Raw genomic sequence first — 26,569 nt, 5'->3', positions numbered from 1 at the left:
ACTTCCTCAGCTCCCCCTACAGTTGTGCAAGGTCTCATTCCTGTAATAATCCCTCCTGCCCGCAGTGTAAACTGACTCGGTTCTCAGTTTCCCCACTGCTGGCTGGGGTTTTGTCTTTGTTAAGTTTGCTCAGTTTTCGTTCATTCATCTAATTTCTTGCTTCCAAAATGTTTACTCCTGTCATCTCTCCTGTTCTCCCCGCCTTTACATGGATTTATGTATTTAAAAAAATCATTTCTTGGGCTTCCCTTGTGGCACAGTGGTTAAGAATCCACCTGCCAATGCAGAGAACACGGGTTCAAGCTCTCGTCCGGGAAGATCCTACATGCCGCAGAGCAACTAAGCCCGTGCGCCACAACTACTGAGCCCGAGTGCCACAACTACTGAAGCCCATGCGCCTAGAGCCCGTGCTCTGCAACAAGAGGAGCCACTGCAATGAGAAGCCTGCGCACCGCAATGAAGAGCAGCCTCCGCTTGCCGCAACTAGAGAAAAGCTGGTGCGCGGCAACGAAGACCCAACGCAGCCAAAAATAAATCAATAAATTAAAAACAAAAAGAACCCCCCCCCCACAATCTGTAGGTGCTATGCTTGGGGAAATCCAGGCAACAATAGAAACATGGGGGAGAAAGATGAACCCCAACTCAAGGGAAGGAGGCTGTCCAGATGAGTTACTTCGGGGACGTGAAGGCCAGGCTGAAATGTGACTTTAGTAAGACAAAGGGGATATTCCATCGGTGGTCTGTGTGAAGATCCAGATGTGAGAAAGAGAACAAATGGCATGTTCAGGGTACTGGAAGAGTCCAGTGTGGCTAGAGCCTAGGGTGGGTCATGTGGCTAGAGGCGTAAACTGAGGCCAGTTTTTGCACAGCCTCATACATCAAAGTGCAGTTTTGACTTTATCCTGAAGGCAATGGAGTATCATTGAAGAGAAAAAGTTCCTACCCCTATTTTTCCTTTGCTTCATTTTTCTCTCATATTTTACACACACACACACACACACACACACAAATGGCCTTAAATCCGTTCATGAACAAAGTGAGGGTATAACCATCTAATTTGCCAAATAACATCATTAAAGAAAGCTAGCTCAAGGGAGGAAAATCCAACATAACACATTCATGCTAAAACAATATATAGCCAATAAGAAAGGATACAAACATGTGCACAGAGTGTCTCTTGAAAGATAAACAAGAAACTGGTATTGGTGGTTGTCTCGAGGAGGAAAACTAGGTGGCTGGGCATAGGTACGGGGGGAAGGCTTTTACTGTGTATTCCTTTTTACCTTTTGAATTTTGTACTGTTTACATAGTTATTAAAAACTAAGTAAAATGTAATTTTAGAATAAATAGCTCCAATCTGGTAAAAAAAAAACCTAAAAAACAAAAAATAACAAATTTAAGTCAACAGTTGTAGGCTCTCTCCTGCCCCATTGCTCCAGCAGATAATCTACCAGAATGCCAGGCTAGGATGACAGCATATTGATGTGAAAGTGAAAAACGTAACTCAAAGTAGGCTTGGCTAGAAAACAATAAGATCTGGTGATGGGGAGAATGAGGGGTGCAAAATGGAAAGAAGATTCAAAGTGAAACTTTACATGTGCTCTTGGGAGGGCATTTATGCTTTTCAGTCTTGGCTTCATCATATGAAATACAGCAATAATGGTGGCATGCATATCACAGGGCAGTAGTGGGAATTAAACATGCTGGATCCTGGTTATTAAAAGGTGAACAAGACTGTACCTGATAAGGGAACTGAGACACAGAAGGGTCAGGTAACCTCAGGGAGATTACAATCTGGTGTGGAGGAGACAGACGAGTAAGTAGGAGGCAGTGTGAGCACGCTGTGAGAAGTGTCTCAAGGTAAGCGAGTGCACCACGGGAGGGACCTGCAGGAGGCATGCTGCCTTAGGTTGGCCTCCCTAGGAACCAAGTCTGAGATGGGGTTCCCGGGTAATAATTGAGGAGTGCTCTCAAGTGCACCCTGTAAGGCAACGAGGGAGGCAGGATAGGGCAGGAAGAAGCTGGACAAGATGTGTGTGTAGCTTAGGGGTTGGCAAACTGGCCTTCAGACCAAATCTGCATTTCTGTAAAGAGTTGTACTGGAACACAGTCACACTTATTTTGTTTACGTATCATTTATGGTGGCTTTTGGGCTATGAAGATGGAGTTGAGGAGTTGTGACCGAGACGGTATAGCTCACAAAGTCTAAAATATTGACTATCTGGCCCTTTACAGAAAGGTTGCAGTCCCTGGTTTAGCTGAGTCTAGCCTCAGCCTGATCCCAGGGGGAGCTCTGGAGCATGAACAGCATCACAGAATTGTCGCTGCTGAAGACAAGGTGCGTGGCCTTTTGTACATTTGCGCAGGGCAGACTTTGGGACCTCGTGCTTAGAAGGGCCCCAAAACTGGAGATAAGGAGAGAGGTCTAGGCTGGAAATACAAATTTGTGAGTTGTCAGAATATAGATGGTATTTAAAGCCTGGTATTTAAAGTCTGGTATTTAAAGCCTGAATGAGATCATCCAGAGAATGATTATAGGTGGAGAAGGGATCTTCTGAGCCTTGAGGCATACCGATGTTTAGAGGTCAAGCGGCAGAAAGGATCTAGGAAAGGAGATGCAGAAGGAGAGGCCTATGAAATAGGAGAAAAACTGAGAAAGTGGTTTCCTAGAAACCAAGTAAAGAACACATTTTAAGGAAGGAGTGACCAGCTGTGACAAATAGTTAGCGAAGTAGTAAGTTTAGGGGCAGGATGTGGGGACAGGATGGTTGCACCCAGAAGTCCACAGGGAGTCTGTGAGCTCAAGGTGGGTGAAACGAGCTGCCCAAATATGCAAATAAATACACACACACACTAGAAACCAAGTAAAGAACACATTTTAAGGAAGGAGTGACCAGCTGTGACAAATAGTTAGCGAAGTAGTAAGTTTAGGGGCAGGATGTGGGGACAGGAGGGTTGCACCCAGAAGTCCACAGGGAGTCTGTGAGCTCAAGGTGGGTGAGACGAGCTGCCCAAATATGCAAATACACACACACACACACACACACACACACACACACACACACTCACACTCACATCATGCATATGCAGCCACACTGGTGTCTTTATCTGGGGCTTGTGAGTCTAGGCTGGTATACAGAGACGAGGTGGGGGAAGGTAGAAGTTAATTTTTGACAAGAGCAGTTTCAGTGGAATTACACGAGCAATAGCCTGACAGAATGAGTTCAAGAGAGAGGGAAGAAATTGGAGACAGCAAGCGTAAATGACATTTTCTAGGAGTTGTGTTGAAAAGGGGCACAGAGAAATGGAGGCATAGCTAGAGAATTACGTAGAGTCAAGGGAGGGGTTTTGTTTTAAGATGGGAGAAACTGCATCATGTTAGTGGAAGTGATCTAGGAGAGAGGGGAAAATTGATGACGCAGGAGGGGAGAACTACTAGCGGGACATTCTTGAATTGATGAGAGGATACGGCACTTGAAGCAATCAGAAGAGGCTCATGGACAGTTTGTCCACAGCACAGAAGACAAGGCAGAGCTTGTATGCACAGACGAAAGCAGGTTGATGGATAGGGTGGTGGGAGCTCAAGGAAGTTCTCTTGATGGCTTCTATTTTCTCAATGAAATAGGAAGCAAGACCATCCACTGAGAGAGAGTAGAGGTTTACAGAAGGAGATGAAAGGGTAAAGTGGTCACCCAGTAGAGCGGCTAAGTGAGGGGCTAATTTTATATCTTCTACAGATCCTTCGTTACTTTGACAAGTATGTTCTCAGTGTCTATCATGTCCCAGGCACTTTGATAAACACCAAATGCTTCTTGAAAGAAGTGTGGCTGTAAAACACCCGAAGAATGTTTTAGGTCTGGAGCTGAGTGCAGCTTGCAGAGCAGGAGAAGTGGTGATTCAGATAGAAGAAGCCAGAAGCCTCTCTTTGGGGCCACTGCAGAAATCTCCTAACTGGTTTCTTGGAATCCATTTGGTTGAGTCATTTCCCTGAAATACAAGTCTGATCATGTCACACCTTTTCTTTACATCCTTCAATGAAGGTATACAAGAACTTGTGACAAACTGCTTCTAAGGAGGAAAACAGAACACTGGGATTCAGAGACTTTTTAAGTATACACTTGTATAGTGTTTGGAGAAAAAAACAGGTGCAGGTATTCAGTATTCAAAGCAAAACCAAGCCGCCTCCTCAAAAAACTTTCTATGGCTTTCCACTGCCCTTAGGGGGAAAGAAAATCTTTGGTCTATAATGCTCTGCGCGGTGTGGCCACGCCGTATTGATCTCTCTTCCCTTAGCTCTCTCCAAAGCAGCGACACTGGCCTCCAACTCCGCTGGGCGAGGCTCTCCTAGGCCTCAGAGCTTTCACACCGGCTTTTCTTTCTGCTTCTCTCATTCTTACTCCCATCAGATGAGGAAGGAGCCAGCGCCCAGCCGCCGTCTTGGCCTTCCCTGTAATAGAGGCGGACAGTGACACTGTCGGCATCCCTTGGTTCAGAGGGCGCCGCGTGAGAGAGAGAGATGGGTTGGGGTCGCACCACCTTGCCCACAAGGTCGGACGGTTCAGGGACACGGTGTGATGGATCTCGCCTCTCCTAGAAGGCCTTTGGTGGGGGTGGGGGGGGGCTGGAGCCGGGCGATGGATTTGCCAGGTGTGAGTCAAAACAGGGTCTCCTCCCCCTCAAAAGAGGAAGCCTGAACCACTGGCTGTGACAAAGGCTGCAAGGCAGAAACGCCATGACCTGCCCCGTCTCGTACCTCTTGCGTCTGCCGGGCGACAGCAGCGCTGGGAAAACGATCCGGAGGAGCCGGCCGCACTGCTAGCAAAGCGCGCCGGCCCCGCGCCGGCGCACTCCGGACCCTGAGCCCGGCGCGCCCAGGTCCCGCCCTGGGGCGGTCCCGCGCCCCCACCCCGCCCCCCGCCTCTGCGTGCGCACCGCCTAGAGCCCGCCTCCGTGAAAGACTGCCCGGCGCATGCGGTCGGGCTAGTGCACTGGCTGCCGGGGCCTCGGCGTGAGCGTCGCCCTCTTAGCTCTTTAGCCGACGGCAGGATTTAAAGCCGGCCTCAGGTAGGCTGACTCCAGGGATCCCGCGGGAGCTGTTCTCCCGTGCAGGAGTCGGAGGCAGGAGCAGAGCCCGGCGCGGGACAGCCCCACCGCCGGTGACAGACACAGCTCCCACCAATCAGGGGTGAGGTGGCCCGCCGGCCTGCCCAATGGGCTGCGTGCCTAAAGGGAGTGGGGCGGGCGGCCAGGCCGGCGAGGAGCCGGCTCCCGCGCACGGGGCCGCGTGGCCGGGCGCCGCCGGGGAAACCGGGCGCGGGGGCTGTGAGGCGGCGGGGAAAGGCCGCGGGGCCCGGCAGCGCCCATATCAGCGCGGCCTGGCTCGCCTGACCGCGGTGCCAGGGTGGCTCGTGGGACGGAAAGGGCCGTAGAGGCTCGGGAGCCCCCTCTGCCCAGCCCGCCCCGAGCAGCCCGGCGGTCGCCGCTCCATTTGGACTGCCGCGGCCCTCGCCCCTCCGGCCTCAAGGCACGGCCTTAGCTTCGCCGGAGGGGGACAAGGTCCGAGCCAGGCCCGCCGCGGTGGGGGATGGGCTCGGCGGCCTGGCTGCGGCCCCCTCCGGTGCGCCCGGACTTCTGCGGGCGGAGGGGGCCTGGGAGCTCGCGGAGCCGGACGGCCTCCAGGTGCTGGGGAAAGGTCGGCTTCGGCCCCACAGCTGGCCTCCTTACTTCTCGGCCGCCCGGAACGAAGATGCTGCATTTTAAACAAGTTCACTACGTGTGCGTGGCGCACTTACGTCCACACATTATAATTTTGAATCCTCAGCAGTCAGGCGATGCGGAGATTCTCAACCCCGTAACCCCGTTTAACAGATGTAAGGACTTGGGCTTCAGGCGGCTCCTGTGACTTGACTGGTCCCAGTACACAAGTGGTGGAGCTGGAACTGGATCTCAGCATTTAATAACAACATCTTTGTTGTTGTGTCATCTTTGATGAATTCCTTTGATGCATCTTGATTTCTGTTACTTTTGTGCTTGAAAACCTTCCCATGTCTCTCATCACCTTCAGACTGAAGTTCAGATTGAGCATTCAAGTTGCCCCATGATTTGACCCCTTGCCTAAATTTCCTATTTATTTCCCACCATCTCCCCCTCACCACCTCACCCCCAGTCTCTTTCCTTGGCCCTACCTCTGTGTTCTGTAGATAGCTGTACCTTCCTGTCCACTCTGTACCCTTTCCCTTCAAGGCCGTTGCAAGTCTCAGGTCAACACAGCAGGAGCCATCTGGATCCTCTCCTCCCTTCACTTCTCTCACCTTTCTCTGATGGGCCATGGTCCTTACCCTGGTCTTGCCACTGAAAGCTTTCTGCTCTCTCTTCTCCATTTATACCTGTCACACATCGTCCCTCAGCTTCCTGCCATCACTGGATTACTCATTTATTTGTAAATGTCTGTCTCTCTAAATGGACTGCAGCTTGAGCTATGGGCCCAAATCTGAGTAATTATTGTAGTCCCCGAAGTGTCTAGCACAGTAGCACTTACCTACAGGGTAGTCCATACATGGGGGTGACTGGGTCCCATCAGCCTCTCCTGCCTGGTCTCTTGAGTACATTGGAATATTTATTGCCAGGCACTGTGGGGGACTGCAGGCATCTCCCCTAAAAAGAGGTGTTATCTTCTTAGAGTAAAATTGGGACCAATCAAATGCAAATGGATGAGATGAGTCTTCTATAGAAGTAACCCACTCTATAACCCACGCAGGATGGCTGAGGAATTTCTGGAACATCCAAAATGTAGTCAGTGAGTCCAGGGTATAGTCTCAGGGATATGCCTGGTTAGGATGTCTCTAAAATGTAGCCTGGTCTGATGTTCACATGTCAATAAGGCACTCTTCAGCTGTGAAGTGACAGAGCAGTGTTTCCCCCAAATATTAGGGACTTGGGGTCAAACAAGTTTAGGGAAACTGCAGACTGTATATCCCTTTTGGGAGATCACAGTGCACATTAGCTTATTAAAGGCTCCCAGAGGTCTTGCATTAAAGAAACCAGTTGACTGTTTAACCAACATTTCTCTGATTTATCTGTCCTTTGAGCCCTTTTTGGGTATCCCATACGCATTTTCACGAAACCAAGGAGCATGCTTTTGGGAGTGCTGAAACAGAGAATAGAAAGAGCAGGACGTGGTTGGGTGTTTTCCTTGCTGTCTGAGGGGGGAAGACATTTTGAGCGTTCTCATCTCTTTGCCAAGTATGTTTATTCCTGCCTTGGGGAGGAGCGGAGCGGAGCAGGAAGGTGGAATGCTTCAAGCAGAACTCCCCAGTTTCCTTGTTCCCTTCTTAGCTTATTTTTATTATAATTTGGCTTCACAAGAAGTGTTCCCAGAGGAAGAAAATGTCCCATACCACGCCAAAGCAAGCATTCCCTTCTACTTGTGATTGTGTTTCTCATTTTGATCACATTCGGGTTTACTGACCAAATGCTATTTCTGAGCCTCCAGAGCCGGGGCCAGTGATAAATTCTCCCTGGAGAGCCTGTCGCTGTCTGTCTGCTCACCTCTTGCCCCTGCCGTTCTTGCATCCATCCATCCCTTTTATCTCTCACGAAGTCTGTTTCTTCCGTTCCCTGCCGCAACTGTCCGGCTCTTAGGATTTAATCTAATCTCCCTCTCTTTGAGTCATCTGCCCATTATGTGTTTCAGACTGGTTTATTGTCTGATGTCCTTTTCCTCCAATATATATAGTCTCTCTTCATGGCATACCTGGGAGAGATTGCTGGCAAGGAGCAAGTTATTACATTTCAGAAGAGAGCTACCTTTAGTTTTAACTGCTACTCCTTTTAAATGCGGAAGTTCTTTCATGCTGTCTTCCATAACCTAGAGGAGCTGTGTTTTCTTGGCGATAAATTTTAGTTTAGCCAAAGACATTATCTCTTTCATGGGGAATCAGAGTGCTCATCCAAGATTGAAATTTTTTTCTCCATGTAGGGAAAATAATGAAGCACCTGCCTGACATCCCAGTGTCTGGCGGCAGTGTCAGCCAGCATTGGGAGCATAATGTTCTATCAACAGAGCTGACTTTTTTTTTTTTTTTTTAAATTATGTTGGCTCTCAAGGTTGTTAGCTGTCAAAGTTTTAAACAAAAGCTGCATTATTTAAGTAGCAGTTGTTTTTCAAGTCATACTTGACTAAAGCCATTGAGTGATCCAAGAAACATTTGTTAGGATCCCCTATAACAACCTTCCAAAGTCATGTGACAGATAAGGAAACCGAGGCTCCTAGAGGCTTCATAGCTAGTAAGTGGCAGAGCCAGGATTTGAACCCAGATCAGTTTGATTTGTTGAGGTATGTTTTTTCTTTTTCCCAGGTCAACAACTAAAATGAAGTACATTCTAGTTACTGGTGGTGTCATATCAGGAATTGGAAAAGGAATCATCGCCAGCAGTGTGGGCACAATACTCAAGTCATGTGGTTTACATGTAACCTCCATTAAAATTGACCCGTATATTAACATTGATGCAGGAACATTCTCTCCTTATGAGCATGGTAAGCAAAATGCATTTCTTTTTTCTTATTTAAAAATAATTATGTAGGGGCTTCCCTGGTGGCGCAGTGGTTGAGAGTCCGCCTGCCGATGCAGGGGACGCAGGTTCGTGCCCCGGTCCGGGAAGATCCCACATGCCACAGAGCAGCTGGGCCTGTGAGCCATGGACGCTGAGCCTGTGCTTCCGGAGCCTGTGCTCCGCAATGGGAGAGGCCACAACAGTGAGAGCCCCGCGTACCGCAAAAAAAAAAAAAAAATAATAATGTAATATGTGAGAGAAAATGTCAGCCCTTGGAAATTGTGTGTATTTTGCATTCCATGACCTCCACTTCCTGCCTTCTGAGAAGGGTCCTTAGCATAGCAGAGTGATGCTTTTCTCACTTGGACGGAGAAGAAGCAGAAATCTTAATAGGCAATGGAGTGATTAGAGTTCAGTGGTTTCTGTAATAGGAATGATATTTTAGGTGGCTGAATGAAAGTTTGTGTCTTCTCTTGAAGAAAGATATCTGGTGACACAGTAACTTTCTTCAAATATTTGAGAAGAGGGATTATGTTAATACTTTGTGGCCCCAAATCTTTAGGAATAGGATGGGTGGATAGAAGTTGTAAGGCCATGGACTTTGGCCCAATGTAAGATCTTTATAATAGTAAGTGCTCTCCAAAAGTGGGGTGAAGATTTTGTGAGTTCCCTTTGGTAGGGGTGTTCAAACAGAGGCCAAAGGACCACTTTGTAGGGATTCAGGCAACGGATAGATGTTGAATTTGGATGATCTGTATGCTTGAGATTCTGTTTTGCTAACAGAGTTTGGATAGTAAAAACAAGCATCCTTCGAAGTGAGTGAAAAGTAGAAACTGTTAAGGTAGGGTAGGAAAATAGCGCTATACTTCTTTGTTATTGCTGATTACCTACCAACTGTGTGATGTGTAACTGTGTCTGAATTGCCTAAGAGAGTAATTTCTTAAAATTGGGGGTAGATGTGCTACTGAGACATGTTAAAAAATACTTCTCAAGTATTTATTTATTTGTTTGTTTGTTTACTTTTGGCTGCATTGGGTCCTTGTTGCTGTGCACGGGCTTCCTCTAGTTGCAGTGAGCGGGGGCTACTCTTCGTTGTGGTGCGCGGGCTTCTCTTGTTGCGGAGCACAGGCTCTAGGTGCGTGGGCTTCAGTAGTTGTGGCACGTGGGCTCAGTAGTTGTGGTTCGTGGGCTGTAGAGCACAGGCTCACTAGTTGTGGTGCACGGGCTTAGTTGCTCCGCGGCATGTGGGATCTTCCTGGACCAGGGCTTGAACCCTCATCCCCTGCATTGGCAGGCGGATTCTCAACCACTGCGCCACCAGGGAAGTCCCTCAAGTTTTTAAATTGTTTTCATACTCCTACTTTCTAATGTGAGGTAAAAATCTATGAGTGTCATCAGAGCAAAAATCTTCATGTAATTAATAGTGTCAGGAAGGATGGAAAAAATTGGAGCGATATTTCAGCATTCTTGAGAGCAGAGGATGAGGGAAAAACAAGACCATTTTTACTTTCCTATTTTTGGGCTTGTCTCCCATTGTGATGGTGGGAAGGCCCCATTTGGGGCAGAATTTCTAGAATGACATTTCAAGGAATGATTTGTTAAACAAAGGAATAGGAGGAAACTTGAGCAATTTCACACCTTTGTTTTGGACTAAAGTGTGGCCCAGAAGCTGGTTTTTATAATCAACACGACTGTAACATATATACCTTGTTTAAGTTTTTGGATCAGATCCTACTTTTATCACATTCAAACCTTTCTCTGCTCAGGTAGGAGACTTGAGCCAAAAGTTCTTTTTCTTTAGGTGGCAGATGCCATACCGTGTAAAGTTCCCTGTGTCTTGCTTGGCTGTAGTTTCCTTCTGTTCATTCCATGCTGTTTCATGACAGAATCTTCTAATTCAGACTGAGTTTGGCGGTAAACTGGAAGTATGGAGTTAACCTTTTGCAGAGTGATTGGTGATTTTTCTTTCTTGTCATATTTACTTTTCTAGAAATAAATTTCCCTGCTTCCTGTCAAGTTAATGCAGACTTTGTTCTGTTCAAGTGTTTATATTTGGGAATTCAAGTTGTGCCATGGTATTTGTATCTTTCACTCACCCTAACCATTTTCACTGTTCACTGCAGGTGAGGTTTTTGTGCTGGATGATGGTGGGGAAGTAGACCTTGACCTGGGTAACTATGAACGTTTCCTTGACATCCGCCTCACCAAGGACAATAATCTGACCACTGGAAAGATCTATCAGTACGTCATTAACAAGGAACGCAAAGGAGATTACTTGGGGAAAACTGTCCAAGGTAATACTGGATTTGCCTTCAAGGTTTAAAAGTCTTAGCCAGTTTAATTTCTTTTGTGTATAAAAATGTGCCTTTTATGTAATTTCATCATGAAAGTATCAAGGTATTGTTACTGAACTATGTCTTCAGTTGAAAATTCACAGTTTCATGACTGTTTACTCAAAAAGTAACTTGAGTAGGCTCCCACCTCTCTGTGAATGGCATTGAAGCTGACAGTCCAGCTTCATGATTTGAGCTCAGAGAGTTGTTGTTTTTCCACAGTGATGAGTGTGAAGTGATGACGGCAACTAGGTGAGGGCAGTAAGCCAGACGGTGTATGTCGTGCATCTGGGACGTTCTGTGTATAGACAGGGAGAAGGAAAAGGACTTCCATTGTGTCCATTGGTGTTTGGGCTGGTCATGGGTTAGAGGGAGTCTGAGAAGCAGGTCTCTGGGTCCTCCTGAGCTTTCACCAGCACAGCGTCTGTCTGTCTGCTGGGTGGAGGTTTTGCACAGCGATCATTTAAGGCTAGTGCTGCTTTTTTTTTTTTTTTGCGGTACGCGGGCCTCTCACTGTTGTGGCCTCTCCCGTTGCGGAGCACAGGCTCTGGACGCGCAGGCTCAGCGGCCATGGCTCATGGGCCTAGCCGCTCTGTGGCATGTGGGATCTTCCCGGACCGGGGCACGAACCCGCGTCCGCTGCATCGGCAGGCGGACTCTCAACCACTGCGCCACCAGGGAAGCCCTAGTGCTGCTTTTTAAAAGTGGGTGTTGGAAGACCACAGGTCTAGTATGACGGCATAAGTCCAGATTTGGGGGCTTGCTGAAGAGTAGCTCTCATCTGAGTTATGAGAATAAATCTGCTTTTGATTTTGGATTTTACTGGACTGAAGGCTGAGGGTCACGCTGACAGCTGTCTCTCCCCTGGGGCCACCCTTTCTGGATTCTGGGCTAGGGGGTCATGTGTAGGTCTTAGCTCTGCCACTTAACCAGCTTTGTGAACATGGGCAGATTACTTCCCCTCTTTGAGGTCTAATTCCTTTTCTGTGAAATGGGGATAATAACAGTACCTACCTATCCGGGTTGCTGGGAGAATTAAAGGAGCTGAGTCAGTGGAGTATTTCTCTTGAATTCCCAACACACGGAACGGGATCAATTAGGAGTTGCAGTGATCTTTTTTTTTTTTTTTTTTGCGGTACGCGGGCCTCTCACTGCTGTGGCCTCTCCCGTCGCGGAGCACAGGCTCCGGACGCGCAGGCCCAGCGGCCATGGCTCACGGGCCCAGCCGCTCCGCGGCATGTGGGATCTTCCACAGGCTCTGGACGCACAGGCTCAGCGGCCATGGCCCACGGGCCCAGCCGCTCCGCGGCATGTGGGATCTTCCCGGACCGGGGCACGAACCCGTGTCCCCTGCATTGGCAGGCGGACTCTCAACCACTGCGCCACCAGGGAAGCCCTGCAGTGATCTTGATCATACAGTTTGCTGTTCTAGGCCTCTAGTGTATTAATGCATTGATTCACTCATCAGCGATTTCTTGAGTGCTCAGTGTGGTCAGACCCTGGCTGATACTGGGAGTGCGTGATGAACAAGCCCAGTGAGGCCATTGTCCTCATGGAGGTTACCTTCTGGGAGAGAAGAAACCAAACTGGTGAAGTGAGTTGTGTGATAGGAGCTGAGAAGGAGCTAAGTAGAGTGAGGAGGGAGAGAGAGCGGTGTGGAAGGCAAGTCTGGGCAGGTGGTCAGGGAAAGCCTCCAAGAGAGGGCGTGCGAGCTGGGAGGCCAGCCCTGGGAAGAACAGAAGGAGGGGGGCTCGGCGTGGACAGAGGGCCCCGGCTGCAAGGGGCCTGGTCAGGGCCCACGAGGGAGACTTACTGCGCTGAGACCAAGGGGCAGGTGGGAGAGGTGGGCTGCAGCCAGGTTCCACGGGGCCTCCTGAAGGGCCACGGCATGGAGGTTGCATTTTACTCAGAGCCGTGGGAGGCCATTCAGGAGTTTAAGCCTGGGAGTGGTGAATCTCGGAGTTGCATTTTAAAAGACCACTTTGGCTGCTGTGTGTGGGATAGGTAATATCCCGTGCTTGAGGCACTGCCGGTTCTGTGCATAGGAAGTTAAACAGCAATCTCGGCCTCTGAGGAGCTGGCCTTCTGAGCCCCACGACTGTGGTTTAAAAAGCGCTGAGCCATGGCTGGGGATGATGAGCACCGTCACGCAGGGGCTCTGCTCAGCGTCTCACCAGTGCTCTTATCGCTACATTTCCATGACTTCAGGAAGTAGAAGCTCTTGCCTCCAGTTAACGGATAGGGTGATCGAACTTATGGATAGTTAGGTAATTTGAGCGAAGATCCACACCTAACGCGTGGTGGAACTGAGACTTGAATCCAGGCATTCTGGCCCCAGATGCTGTGCTTCCGACCACCCTGCTGCACTTCCCTGCCTCTGCAGTAGATTATCTACCCTTGGGTAAACTGGAAATGTAATGGAACGGGGTCCTGGTGCTCTCTTGTCCTTGAAAAGGGGTGTGATGTGCTCCCCCCGGCCCAGCCGTAAGCAGTAGGAGTGGCCAGGGTAGATTCTGCTTTGAGGCCACTGCCTTGGACCCCTCGAGGCCCTACTCTCTTGTGGGGCTTCTAGTCACAACCGGGAAATCTGGAGGGGAGGCTGGGGGTAGTGTGATTTGTTAAGGGCATTTGAGAGGGGTCTCAAAAATAATGTTACGACCCACTGCTACTCTGCAGTTTGTTGTCACAAAGGGTGTGTCTGCCTCAATCCATGCGGATGGGACGTGTAGGTCACGTGTGTCCTTTGTCTTCCTCAGTCGTCCCGCACATCACAGATGCAATCCAGGAGTGGGTAATGAGACAGGCGTTAATACCCGTGGATGAAGATGGCCTGGAGCCTCAAGTGTGTGTTATTGAGGTTTGTTGAGTCTGTTTGGAACTCCGTGGTACCTGCGCATGTGACCAGGTGTACATTTTCTCCTCCTTAGTCACCCACCAGCAACTGATAAGCCAGTTGCCTGTGAAGCCCTTGACCCTCCTAAGGGCAGCATGGCAGGTCAGGGCACAGTCACCATCATGTGGAATGGCTGCACCATCGAAAGCAATACTTCATTCACGCAGTTCTCCTTTTTCAGCATTTATACATTTGCTTAGTATGAATTGTACCAATAAGAGTGGCATGACGCATTTTCGTCTGTCTCTTGAGAAAGTCAGGTGACCCGACCTTCAACTTTCCTCTGGCAGGAATGTTCATCTTTCTGAATGAGCCTTTTTTTGGTTTTAGTTTCTGTACTCCTGCTTTGCTGATCCTAGCTGTTGGATCTCAGTGTTCCCTGTGAAAACAGAAGACTCAAAAGTTCCAGCAGTTTGTTTATAACTGCTTTTTAATATAGAAGTTATTTATGGCTAAGTAGATAAGATTTTGGTTTCTTTGCTTTGTGACTCTTCATACAAATAAAATTCCTAGTGCATCTTTCACCTGACCGTTTTCCTGAAATGATGTGGAAAGATCCATGATAACCTTGGGGAATGTTGAACCTATCATAAAAGTAATCTTTTAGCACAAAGAAACGTCCAGTGTCAGTATGTTAAATGACATTTTACAGGCCCAGGGAGTCTGCATTACACTGTTACTGATCATTGAATTGAGATGACAGAGTATGGTTGTTAGACACCTGAACCACAAAAGGAAGGTTTAGTGCTTAACCTCTAAATTAACTTTGTTCTTCTAGCTTGGTGGGACAGTAGGAGATATAGAAAGCATGCCCTTTATTGAGGCCTTCCGTCAATTCCAGTTCAAGGTCAAAAGAGAGAACTTCTGTAACATTCATGTCAGTCTAGTTCCTCAGGTAAGGCATTCAGAGCTTTACTTTGGGGTATGGAGAGGAGGGAGGAGAGGATGGTTTTCATTCCTTATCTGTTTCAAATATTTGAGGTGCAGGAAGCAGGGAATAAAACACTTCTTTGTGAATTTTAAATGATTATAATCATACTTTTTGAAAAGATCAAATGGAAAACATTTGGAAAATTAATCAGGGAAATTACAGTTAAAGACAGTGGGTTGCATGTGTCCATTTGTCTTTACTATGTGATGAAACTCCACTACAACTGGAGTAGAGGGAATTTCTTTTTAAGGCAAAAATTCACAAAGATAAATACTCTGAATGGAGTCAGTAGTGACAAAAGTTAGGAAGGCAGAAAGCAGATGGCCATGTAGAAATGGACTGAGCAGACCTGGGAGAGCTGGATTCTAAGCCTGCAGCGGAGAAAGCAGGGAAGCAACCCTGCTTGCCCTGCAGAACCCCAAAGACTCAGGAATGGGCAGCACCGGGCACCTCTGGGGCTGGGGCTGGGGCTCATTATAACTGCCGTTTCAGAAGCACTTAGACCCTGGCATCCCTTTCCCTGTTATGCACAATTGGGCATCAGTCCCTCTCTCGTCTTGGCAGAGATTGTAGGCTTTTTCTGGATGAGCAGGCACTAGGGACAGTGTATTTTCTGCTACTTGATTTGCAGAATCATCACAGCCAGGCAGGGACCGTCTACGTAGGAGATTGTAAGATTCTTCTTGGGGTATGCAACTAACCCAGGAGAAGACACACTGCCCTCAGAGGCTCCTCAGTGAAAACAGACCAGCCACATTCCCGCAGTGAGGACCCTGGTGGACGAGGTCACCCACTCACAGAACTTTCGGTTAGCTTTTAGAGTGAGCCAGCAGCCGGTGATTACCAGACATTTGGAGAAAGCATTTAGCGTGCAAGAGACCAGAACAACAGAAAAAACAGAGGAAATTGAGGCTCTGCAGGGAGTAGAAAAAGGAAACCTTAAAAAAAGAAAACAAAGCAACATGTCATTAATATTCTCAGAATTAAGAGTAGATAAATTGAATCTGTTAAACAAGAGCTGGATACCTTAAGAAGAGAACATTCAGAGAATAGAAAAGAATTCTTGGAAATTAAAAATTGGATAGCAGGAATAGAAAAGAAGTTTAAGGAAATACCCAGGAAGTAGAGAAGAAAGGTCAAGAGAGAAAATAGGAGAGAAAAGGCAAGAGAATTAGAGGCTAGTCTAGGAGTTCTCATCCAAATAATGGGATTTTCAAAAAGGTAATAGAAATGGAGAGGGAAGTGTGATGTGAACCAGAGGTCAACAGACAGGCCAAATCAACCCACCCTCTGTTTTTGAAAATAAAACAGCTATGCCCATTTGTATTAAAACATTAATAAGAACCTACTGTATAGCACAGGGAACTCTACTCAATACTCTATAATGACCTATATGGGAAAAGAATCTAAAAAAGAGTGGATATGTGTATATGTATAACTGTTTCACTTTGCTGTACAGCAGAAACTAACAACATTGTAAATCAACTATAAAAATTAATTAAAAAGAAAATCAAAGTTGGGTAGTTGTGACAGAGACTGTGGCCCACAAAACCTAAAATATTTATTGTCTGGCCCTTTATAGAAAAAGTTTTCTGATTCCTCATCTAAATAATTCAAGGAAATTTCCAGATAGGAGTTTCTAGATTGGAAGGGCCCACTGAACGCTCAGCCTATTAAATGAAAAATGACCCCCACCAAGGCACATTGTTGTGAAATTTTGGAATAATGGGGCAGAAATTCTAAAAAAACTCTAAAGAAAAAAATCAAGAGTCATCATGCCATTAGACTTCAACAGCAATCCTGAAAGCTAAAAGATAGTGAAGCTGTTTCCTTAAAAATTCTCAGGGAAAATGACTTCAAACTTAGAATTCTATACCCAACAAATGTATCTTTAAGTGTGAGAGGAGAATAAAGATAATTTAGTACATAGAAAACTCAGCATATCAACAAAACAAAACCAAAAAACCAACCAAGGAAAGCAAATAATTGGACCAGAAAGGAAAAGTTATGGCACGTGGTTTTCATGGTACACAGTATGTAAATACTCAAAAGTCTGTAAACACTGAAGAGGGATCATGAAATAGGGGTTGCATACACAGGGCAGGTGCATGTAATGGGGGCAGGGGAATGAAAAGAGTGGATTCCTTACCCAACAGGAAGTCAGTAGAAAATGCCTCAAACTAAATGTCAAGAAGTAGCAGTAAAGCATACTAGGAGGATCGTTCAAGAGTGGAAAAGTGAAGGACCTACGGTATAGCACAGGGAACTACGTTCAATAGCTTGTAATAACCTATAATGGAAAAGAATCTGAAAAAGAATATATATATATATATATACATATATATATATATATACATATATATATATACATATATATATGTATACATATATATATGTATATATATATATAAATCACTTTGCTGTACACCTGAAACTAACGTAACATTGTAAATCAACTGTACTTCAAATTAAAAAAAAAAGTGAAAGAGTGGCTATCTCTAGGGTTTGGAAAGGGGAAGGGGTAGATAGGGCTGCTACTACTGCTTTTAGGACAAACCTTACAGAACTACTTGACTCTCAAATATATGCATGTGTAACTTTGACAAAAATAAAAACTAAACTAGGTAAATGGTCAGATTATCTATTTCCCTATTATAAAAAGAGGTTCGGGGAAAAGTCACACCTGAAAATTCCTTTTCATAGAGAAATTAACTTTTTTTTCCTTCTGTAAAATAGCCAAGTTCAACAGGGGAACAGAAGACTAAACCCACCCAGAACAGTGTTCGGGAACTCAGAGGGCTTGGGCTTTCCCCAGATCTGGTAAGATTTCCTGGTTACCTGGTTTCAGAGTGATCTTATCTGTCTAATTAAGATCTCACCTCCATGGCAGCCGAAACCTTTTCTTGGACCCCATTTAGTTAGCCGATGGTGGAGAAGTAGGGTTAATGCTTAGTGAACTGGGTTGTGGTTTGCAAAGATTTCCTTACCTGGTGTGTGTGAGGTCCTGTCTTCTCCTCCCAGCCAATCATTCATTCTCCTGTCCCTCCTACCCAAGAACATTGGTTGAGGAAAACCCCAGTTGGCTCATTAATCTGTCTGTTTGTCCTGCCACTCTCTCATGTTTCTCCAACTTGGGATTTAGGAATTTCAGTTTTGAAAACAAGTAACATTTTTACAGTTTATGTGCATTGTGCTAGGAGTTAACATTTTCATTCAGCTTGACAATGTGGTGTCTAATTTCAGTCAGGAGAAAAACCCAATTTTGTAACCCCTTGTGTCCATCCAAATGTCTAGGTTGTGTGCAGGTGCTCAAATCCTCTTGACACATCAGTGAAAGAGAAAATATCAATGTTCTGCCATGTGGAACCTGAACAAGTAAGTAGAAATCCCATCTTCACATAAATTATTTTTTGCTGCTAATTATCCTAATGTCTCTTAGCCAGTTTCATGAGCCTTGTTGTTATTTCATAATTTGAGACAGTAGACTGTTCCGTAGAAGAACTGACGCCCACCGGCCCTGTGATTCTCCATCACCTTATCTCCTGTGGTTCCCCGAACATCTTTTACCTCTCCTGTCTGTCCCTGCTCGTACTATTTGCTCCAGCCATGCTGAGTGGGTGTTCCCCTCTCCCTGTAAGAGGCCTGGCAATCTCCTATTCATTTTCATCCTTTGGAGCCCAACTAGGACACAGTATTGTCTGAGTAGCTTTACCTTCCAAACCTCCTCAAACCTCAGGGTTAATCTTCTCTGGGTGACTTGTGTGTCTCACAGGTCCTGGTGGTAAGCCTGTCATACTGCCCCTTAGTGTGTATGTGTTCCTGTGTGTCTGTGTGTTCGTACGTGTTTGTCTCTCATAGACTGAGCTTCTTGAGGGCAAGGATCACTTTATTCAACTTTATATTCCTGTTGCCTGCTGTGTAGGCTCTAAACATATAGTCTTCTTTGTTACTTGTACTAATGGAGGTTACCTATGGTACAGGAAATACAACATTTTGGAACCTGTGATATTTCTAAGTGTGGTGCGTGTAATGGAAATTCCAGTGGTGGTAAGTTGGGATTGTGGCTTTGGTCAGGTTTGGCTGAAGGAGAGTAGAGGGGAAGTTGAGGTCAAGGAACATATGATTGGGTTATGGATGGTTTGTTCTACTGCTACGTTATTTGAGGATCAGGAGACTTAAGCGGGGAGTCCACCTGGCCTGGAGAGGAGTGAATGAGGCAGCAGGGTTAAAATAAGAGAAGTCCATTCACAAGGCTTCTAGGAGTATGGGAGAGAATATAAAACAAAGTCATTGCCCTGGCATTAAAGTGAATAGAGCAAGAGGAAAGCCTTTGACTATTAGAAGCAGCTGTCCTCTCCATCTCCATGATGGGTCAAGCTTCAGGGTGTGAGGGTAGCCTGACACCTGAGATCAGTGTTCCTGGACACGATGCCTGAGCCAGGAGCCCATCAAAGGGATTCTGCTTCGTACTAAGTACATGGAACATCAGAATACTTTCATTGTTATGAACAACCTTTTTTCATGCACTTCAATTATTTTAGATATTTCTGTCCCAGCAAGTGAAGGTAATTCAATTCTATAATAGAATAGGTTATCATTAAAATTAGTCACTATTAAAAATGTGACAAGTGTTTCTATATTTAAATTAGAACTTCACATCTTTTGCCTATTTTTAATTGGGTTGCTTATCTCATTGAGTGATAGGAGTTCTTTATATATTCTCAGTGCAAGTCTTTTATCAGATATATGATTTGAACATTTTTTTCTCCCAGCTTGTGGTTTGTCTTTTCATTTTCTTTTGTTTTTTTTGTCTTTTCTTTTTTTAATTGAAGTATAGTTGATTTATAATGTCATGTTAATTTCAGGTGTATGTCTTTTCATTTTCTTATTGGTGTCTTTGGGAGCATAAAAGCTTTTACATTTTGATGAACTCCCAATTTATTCATTTTTCTCTTTTTATAGGTTGTGCTTGTGGTATCATATCTAAGAACTCTACTTAACCAAGGTCATGAAGATTTTCTTCTGAAGTTTGATAATTTTAGGGCTTAACACATAGGTCTAGGATTCACTATGAGTTAATTTGTTTTTGTTTTTTTTTTTGTTTTTTTTTTGGCGGTACAAGGGCCTCTCACTGTTGTGGCCTCTCCCATTGCGGAGCGCAGGCTCCGGATGCGCAGGCTCAGCATGTGGGATCTTCCCGGACCGGGGCACGAACCCGTATCTCCTGCATCGGCAGGCGGATTCTCAACCACTGCGCCACCAGGGAAGCCGCCATTCTTTTTCTTTTTTTTTTTTTTTTTTTTTTTTTGAGTTAATTTTTATGGGTAGTAACTTTTCAGTAAAATTTGCAATTCATCTTTTTGCATGTATAGATATCTAGCTCTTCCAGCTCCATTTGTTGAAAGAACTATCTTTCAATAATATTCTGCAATTTTCATTTTAAAGGTGGTTTTTAGACTTATTTATCTTTGTGAATTGTGTTTTAAATTTATTTATAGGTATTCATAATTTTTGTTACTATGTGAATGGTGTATTTTTAAAAATTATATTTCCTGATTAAATAAGACCCGTGTATAGGAAACCCTGCTGACTTCTGCCCATTGATCTCAAGCTTAGCAACCTTACTAAAATTGTTAGTTATGATTTAAAAAAAATTTTTTTTTTACTTTTAATTTTTTTGGCTGTGTTGGGTCTTCGTTGCTGTGTGCAAGCTTTCTCCAGTTGCGTCGAGTGGGGGCTGCTCTTTGTTACGGTCTGCAGGCTTCTCACTGCGATGGCTTCTCTTGTTGCGGAGCATGGGCTCTAGGCCCGCGGGCTTCAGTAGTTGTGGCTCGCGGGCTCTAGAGCGCAGGGTCAGTAGTTGTAGCACACGGGCTTAGTTGCTCTGCGGCATGTGGGATCTTCCTGGACCAGGGCTCAAACCCGTGTCCCCTGCATTGGCAGGCGGATTCTTAACCACTGTGCCACCAGGGAAGCCCCGTTAGTTCTGATTGTTTGCCTGTAAATTCCCGTGGTTTTTATGGGTGAGCAGTTATATTATATGCAATTAGTGGCAATAGTTTCTTGTTTTCCAATTCATGTACATTTTTTTCTTATCTAGTTGTAATAGCTAATATCTCTAGTACACTGTTGAATAGAAGTAGTGATTAGTGACCAGTTTTGCCTTGTTTCAGACTTTAAATATTAAGCATTAATATTAAATATCAAACCAAATGATGTTTGTTGTGGGGTTTTTATATTTTTACATTTTCTCTAACACTCCTGATTTACCAGGAATTGTTATTATGAATTGACTTTGAATTTTTATTAAATCTGCATCCATTGAGGTGATTTTTTTCCCCCCACTTTAATCTATTCATGTAGTGAATTCCACTGTTAAATGTAAGTGGTGTGGGGTGCAGCATGGGCTTTTGAATTTTTAGAAGCTCTCCCAAGTGATGCCAATGACAGCCAATTTTGAGAACCATTGTTCTTGGGACAGTTCCTACTTGGACATGATTTTTTTTTTTTTAACTAATTTGTGGTTTGGTTTATGAACTTTTTTTTTTTTTTAAGGATTTTTGCATCCATGTTCATAGGAGATTAGCCACTATGTATTCTATTCTTCTTGAGTCAGTTTGGTAATTTATATTTTATAGAATGTTGTCGTGTTCTTTGTTTTCAAATTTAAAACAGTTGTTTTCCCGAGGTCCTAAGAGCTGGTAGGAGTCCGTCAGCCCAGTTAGTTTTTGTTTGTTTTAATTAACTAACCTTTGCTCATTTTTAAACAGGTGATCTGTGTCCACGATGTCTCGTCCATCTACCGAGTCCCCTTGTTGTTAGAAGAGCAGGGGGTTGTAGATTATTTTCTCCGGAGACTTGACCTTCCTATTGAGAGGCAGCCGCGGAAAATGCTAATGAAGTGGAAAGAGATGGCTGACAGGTTTGCTTCATAATAAGGAGCTGGGAGTTCGAACCTTATTTCTCTTTTTTGTAGGAGCTCAGGGAATTCAGCTCTTTCTTACTTGTGCTGTCAACTCACACTAGAAAAGGCCTTCATGGTAAGGGGTGTAAAGAAAGGATCTTAGCCCTCATGTAGCTGCATCATGGATGAGGAAGTCCCAGTAGAGCTGGCCTGGGTCCTGGGTCTCAGGGAGTTCAGCTCACACAGCTATCACCCTTGTCTCCCATGCAAACAGGCCTCCTTGTGGCGGGCTAGCACTGGTATCCAAGGCCCACATGGATGGCTGGATGTGGCTGGAGCACACCTGGCTGCTCCCAAATACCTGAGCTGTGTTTGGGAACATGCTGCTCACCCCATACTACAAAAGGATCGACAAGGGTGTCCAGGCTTTTCTTACTGCTACTGTCAAAGCTCATGAGTTTGAGAGCTGTCCCCACTCTGCTTGCCTCCTCGCTCTGTGATGCTTGCACAGCACATCACAGATCTTCACACAGCGCCTCGGAGCACTGGGTGTTTGGTATCGTAGCTGCTGAGTCATCTGGATGTGGCACTAATAAGCATTTGTAGACGGAGCACTCGTGCCGTTGCTCAGCGATACTTATTTTCATTTTGACATTTTCCCTTTCAGTCTTGTGTCCATTTGCTTATATATCATTATGCAGCCACAAAAATGGCACAGTTTTATTTTTGTGTTACTAATTATACTTTATAATGAAAAGTTTTAATGAGTATGGACTATTGTGTGGATGCCCCATAATCTGACTGTTCCCTTCATCACATTAACTCTTGCGAATTGTCTGTGTTAATTTTTTAACTTAAAAAAAAAAAAAAAAAAAAAAAAAAAAAAGAAAACCAAATCTGGAACAGATTTTGAAGCCATCTCTTTGTAACAGGTTCCAAAATCCTACTTTCTTTACAAAGCCTGCCATGTTGATCTGAAAATTGCTTCCTCTTTACTGTTCAGTACATAGACACAGACAGTAGTTGCTCCTATCATATTTTTCCCAGACATGTTTTTCTTCTCTTTAAAAGGTGATTTTGACCTCACGGGAGTATGTACTTTCTGAGTGATTTGGTGTTTCTTGACCTTTGTGTGATAGATATGATCGCCTGCTGGAGACCTGCTCTATTGCCCTCGTGGGCAAATACACCAAGTTCTCAGACTCGTACGCCTCTGTCATTAAAGCTCTGGAGCATTCTGCACTGGCCATAAACCACAAATTGGAAATCAAGGTGAGGAGGTGTCGCACAGGTACAGGGAGGCCGTCTCTACTCTCATCGGTGCTGCGTGCACACCTGCTTTATATTATTGGAGCTTAGAATTTCTTTTTTAGGAATCAAAAGGATTTGTGGTCGGCTCCTGGCTGGGAGAGAACAGCCGAGCATTTTCAGGAGATAAGGGAAGATGTGTGGTCAGAGTAGAAGCCAAGAGAGTGAATGCTTGGATCTGAATGTCAGGTGACCCTGGAAATGGGGAGTCCTGGTGGCTAAGCATGCTGCACAATTGCTGGCACCTGTGCCAGTGTCCACCCCTGGAGCTGGGAGGTTTCTCAGGAACAAGTGTCCAGTCACCCAGCCAGTGCCGGGAACACGGGCAGCGCCCGGTGAACGGTAGTCACTGTGTTCTGCTCTGGACGTGCCAGGCAGAAGCTGAGCTGCTGGCACGTCAGGCTGGAGGCAGTGGAGTGTCGAGGTTCAGGGCAGGGGTTCCAGACCCAGGCGGCCAGGCCTCCGAGTCTGTGACGCTGGGCAAGCTACTTAGCCCTCTTTGGGCCTCAGTTTTCCCATCTTTAAGAAGGGTTGTTACAGGGCTCTTAATATAAGAATTGAATGAGTTCATATAAAGTGCTTAGAACTGTACCTGGCAGGGAGGAAGTACCATATGTGTCACCTCTACCACTTGTCCCTTTATACCTTTTTCCCAGCAAGGTAGCTCCCAGATGGAGCTTTTCAGGAAGAGATGGAAATTAGACGTGAAGCTGGAGCTCAGTGCTGAGGGATGTTGACTGGGGTGGAGGGGGCAGAGCTGATGGCCCCGGGCAGCTGCCCCCGCTGTTGGCACTGGGGTTGGCCTCCTACTTTCCAGGGGCTTCTCGGCATGAAAATGTAGCTTGCTTTATGCTGGTGAACAGGTGCCGAGAGGATGAGCTGTTATACGTGTTTTAAGAATTGTGGGGTCTCATTACCCTGCCCTGACTTATTTTTTTGCTAGTTCTTTCGATCATTCATTTATTTTATCTCCTTGGAGGTAGCCTGTGCCGATCATGTGTTAGATGGTGGAGGCCGAGAGGGGAATCCGAGTCAGTGAGGTCTCGGGTTTGAAGGGAGCAGGCAGAAGAGGGGGCGAGCCTGCCCTGGAAGACATGTGAGGAGGGGCCTGTGGGCAGGTTGGGAAGATGGATAAGGCAGCAGGGAAGGGCATTCCCGACAGGCGGGAGTACCTATCCAAGGACTCGGAGGTATGGAATGGTAGGGAACTCAGTGGATGGAAAAGTGTGAATTGGAGGGTGTCTGGAGACAGGCTGGCGAGGGCCTGGTCATGAATCCCCTCAACTGGGCCACTCCTGGATTTTGCCCTGGGGTTCAGGGAAGTCACCGCAGGGTATTAGGAAGGAGCAGGAAAAAAATGAACAACCTAATAAGAAAGTGGGCAGAAGATTTGAACAGACGCTTCATAGAAGATGCACATGATATACACGAAAAGATGCTCAACGTCTTTAGTTGTCAGGGAGATAAATGCAAATTAAGTCTCAGTGAGATACCAACACCCACCCACCTGAGTGGCTGAGCATGTCAGTGAGGGTGTGGGAGTGTAAACTGGTGCAGCCGCTTGAGAAAACAGTCTGGCGGTTTCATATGAAGGTAAACACACGCCTACTGTGTGTGACCCAGCAATCCCACTCCCAGATATTTACTCGAGAGAAATGAAAACATGTCCACCAAAAGAATCTATTTTTATACAAATGGACCAATTAGTCATAACAACCAAAATCTGGGGACAGCCCAAAAGTCCAGGACGAGTCGGTGGATAAACATGTCGTGTGGTGTATTCCTACAGTAGAAAAGCACCCAGCAGTAAAAAGGAATAAACTCCGTGGTGATACACAACAACACGGGTGAATCTCAGAGACACTGCACGGAGCTGAAGGCGGCAGACACAGAAGGCTACACACTGCATGGTTCCATTTGTCTGAAGTTCTAGGGGAGCTAAAACCTGCAGTGATGAAAGCAGAGCCAAGATTGTCTGGGGCAGGAAGCAGGGAGGATGGTGTTTGCAGGGGGCAGAGGGAACTGGGGGGGTGACAGGAACTTTCTAGATCTTGATCGAAATGGTGGTCATACCTTTGTGTGCGTGTGGGACAAAACTCATGAAGTGCACACTTAAAATGCTTGTGTTTCATTGTGTGTAAATTATACTTCAACACAGTTGAGAAAAACGAGAAGTGACCTGGGGGAAGATGGACTGGGGGAGACATCGTTTTTTTTTTTGTGGTATGCGGGCCTCTCACTTGTGGCCTCTCCCGTTGCGGAGCACAGGCTCCGGACGCGCAGGCTCAGCGGCCATAGCTCACGGGCCCAGCCGCTCCGCGGCATGTGGGATCTTCCCGGGCCGGGGCACGAACCCGCGTCCCCTGCATCGGCAGGCGGACTCTCAACCACTGTGCCACCAGGGAAGCCCCGGGGGGAGACATCTTGAACAGAGAGGATACTTCCGGGTCTGCGCTAGCGGACTGAGTGTAGAGCGGATGGACAGCCAGAGTTGGGAATTAAATGATTCAGGAAGGAAACTCATATTTTAAAATATAAGAAAGATCTTAAAGTTTATTTAAAAAAGATTAGTAAGTGTAAATACATTAAGGTGGTTTTTAAACTTTATTTTAAAATTAAGAAAGATGGAGTGTTGGTAATATTGTTTAGAAATCATGAGTGCTCAGGAGTCACGAGGCTGCTGCTTTTCTCTCTGCTCTGACCGCTCCCAGTACATAGATTCCACGGACTTGGAGCCGAGCACCTTGCAGGAGGAGCCCGTGCGCTACCATGAGGCCTGGCAGAAGCTATGCAGTGCTCAGTAAGCAGAACTTGCTACCTTTGGTTTCCAGGGGTTTGGGGTTTGTTTTAATGAACCAAGTGCTGTGCTTTCTTGTGCTGGTGGTAGGTAATCGGCTTGTTTAAATGTTTTTTTTTTTTTTTTTTTTTTGTGGTACACGGGCCTCTCACTGTTGTGGCCCCTCCCGTTGCGGAGCACAGGCTCCGGACGTGCAGGCTCAGCGGTCATGGCTCATGGGCCCAGCCGCTCCGCGGCATGTGGGATCCTCCCGGACCGGGGCACGAACCCGTGTCCGCTGCATCGTCAGGTGGACTCTCAACCACTGCACCATCAGGGAAGCCCTAAATGTCTTTTAATTGTTGAAAGGACTGCATACATAGCCCAGCCGCTCCGCGGCATGTGGGATCCTCCCGGACCAGGGCACGAACCCGTGTCCGCTGCATCGTCAGGTGGACTCTCAACCACTGCACCACCAGGGAAGCCCTAAATGTCTTTTAATTGTTGAAAGGACTGCATACATACTTGATGACTGAAGCCGCACAAAAATATAGCTTATCAGTTTCATTAAATGTGAAGAAAACTAGTTCTCATTTTATTGATAATGTTTACTGAATGCATCTGTGGATAAGGCTTATTTAAAGATGTTTCGTCGAGAACATTTGCTGAGTACCCGTCAGTCGAGTCTCATAAATAGTTCGTTTTGGGCAGCTCTTGTCTACAATAGTAAAAAATCAGCCTGAACATCTAGTTCACTAGAATGGTTGAATCTTATGGAGCCATACAGCCATGGTCAGTGTGGCACGCCGAAATGACCAGCAAAGGCCCCCTTCCTACTCAGGGGAGCACTTCAAGCCAAGAGGTAAAAAAA

General features: G+C 46.0%; 1 protein-coding gene across 3 annotated transcripts in view; it reads left to right on the top strand.

Annotated features, from left to right (window-relative positions):
- The first annotated feature begins 4,949 nt into the window (after positions 1-4,949).
- The window catches only part of CTPS1 (CTP synthase 1), a 31,852-nt gene continuing 10,232 nt past the window's right edge, over positions 4,950-26,569 (top strand). For 2 of the 3 annotated variants that reach the window (XM_024125402.3, XM_024125405.3), the window contains exons 1-10: positions 4,950-5,185; positions 8,358-8,536; positions 10,677-10,847; positions 13,643-13,743; positions 14,558-14,674; positions 17,447-17,530; positions 18,005-18,085; positions 21,481-21,632; positions 22,754-22,886; positions 25,634-25,722. In XM_024125402.3, the coding sequence (XP_023981170.1) occupies positions 8,371-8,536; positions 10,677-10,847; positions 13,643-13,743; positions 14,558-14,674; positions 17,447-17,530; positions 18,005-18,085; positions 21,481-21,632; positions 22,754-22,886; positions 25,634-25,722 (1,094 nt within the window). In that variant the 5' untranslated portion in view covers positions 4,950-5,185; positions 8,358-8,370. The remainder of the gene's footprint in view (positions 5,186-8,357; positions 8,537-10,676; positions 10,848-13,642; positions 13,744-14,557; positions 14,675-17,446; positions 17,531-18,004; positions 18,086-21,480; positions 21,633-22,753; positions 22,887-25,633; positions 25,723-26,569) is intronic. The other variant, XM_024125403.2, reaches the window with a different exon arrangement.

The sequence above is a fragment of the Physeter macrocephalus genome, chromosome 3 (genome assembly GCF_002837175.3).
Source record: "Physeter macrocephalus isolate SW-GA chromosome 3, ASM283717v5, whole genome shotgun sequence".
Taxonomy (NCBI): domain Eukaryota; kingdom Metazoa; phylum Chordata; class Mammalia; order Artiodactyla; family Physeteridae; genus Physeter; species Physeter macrocephalus.
This window is presented reverse-complemented; position numbering and strand designations above follow the sequence as displayed.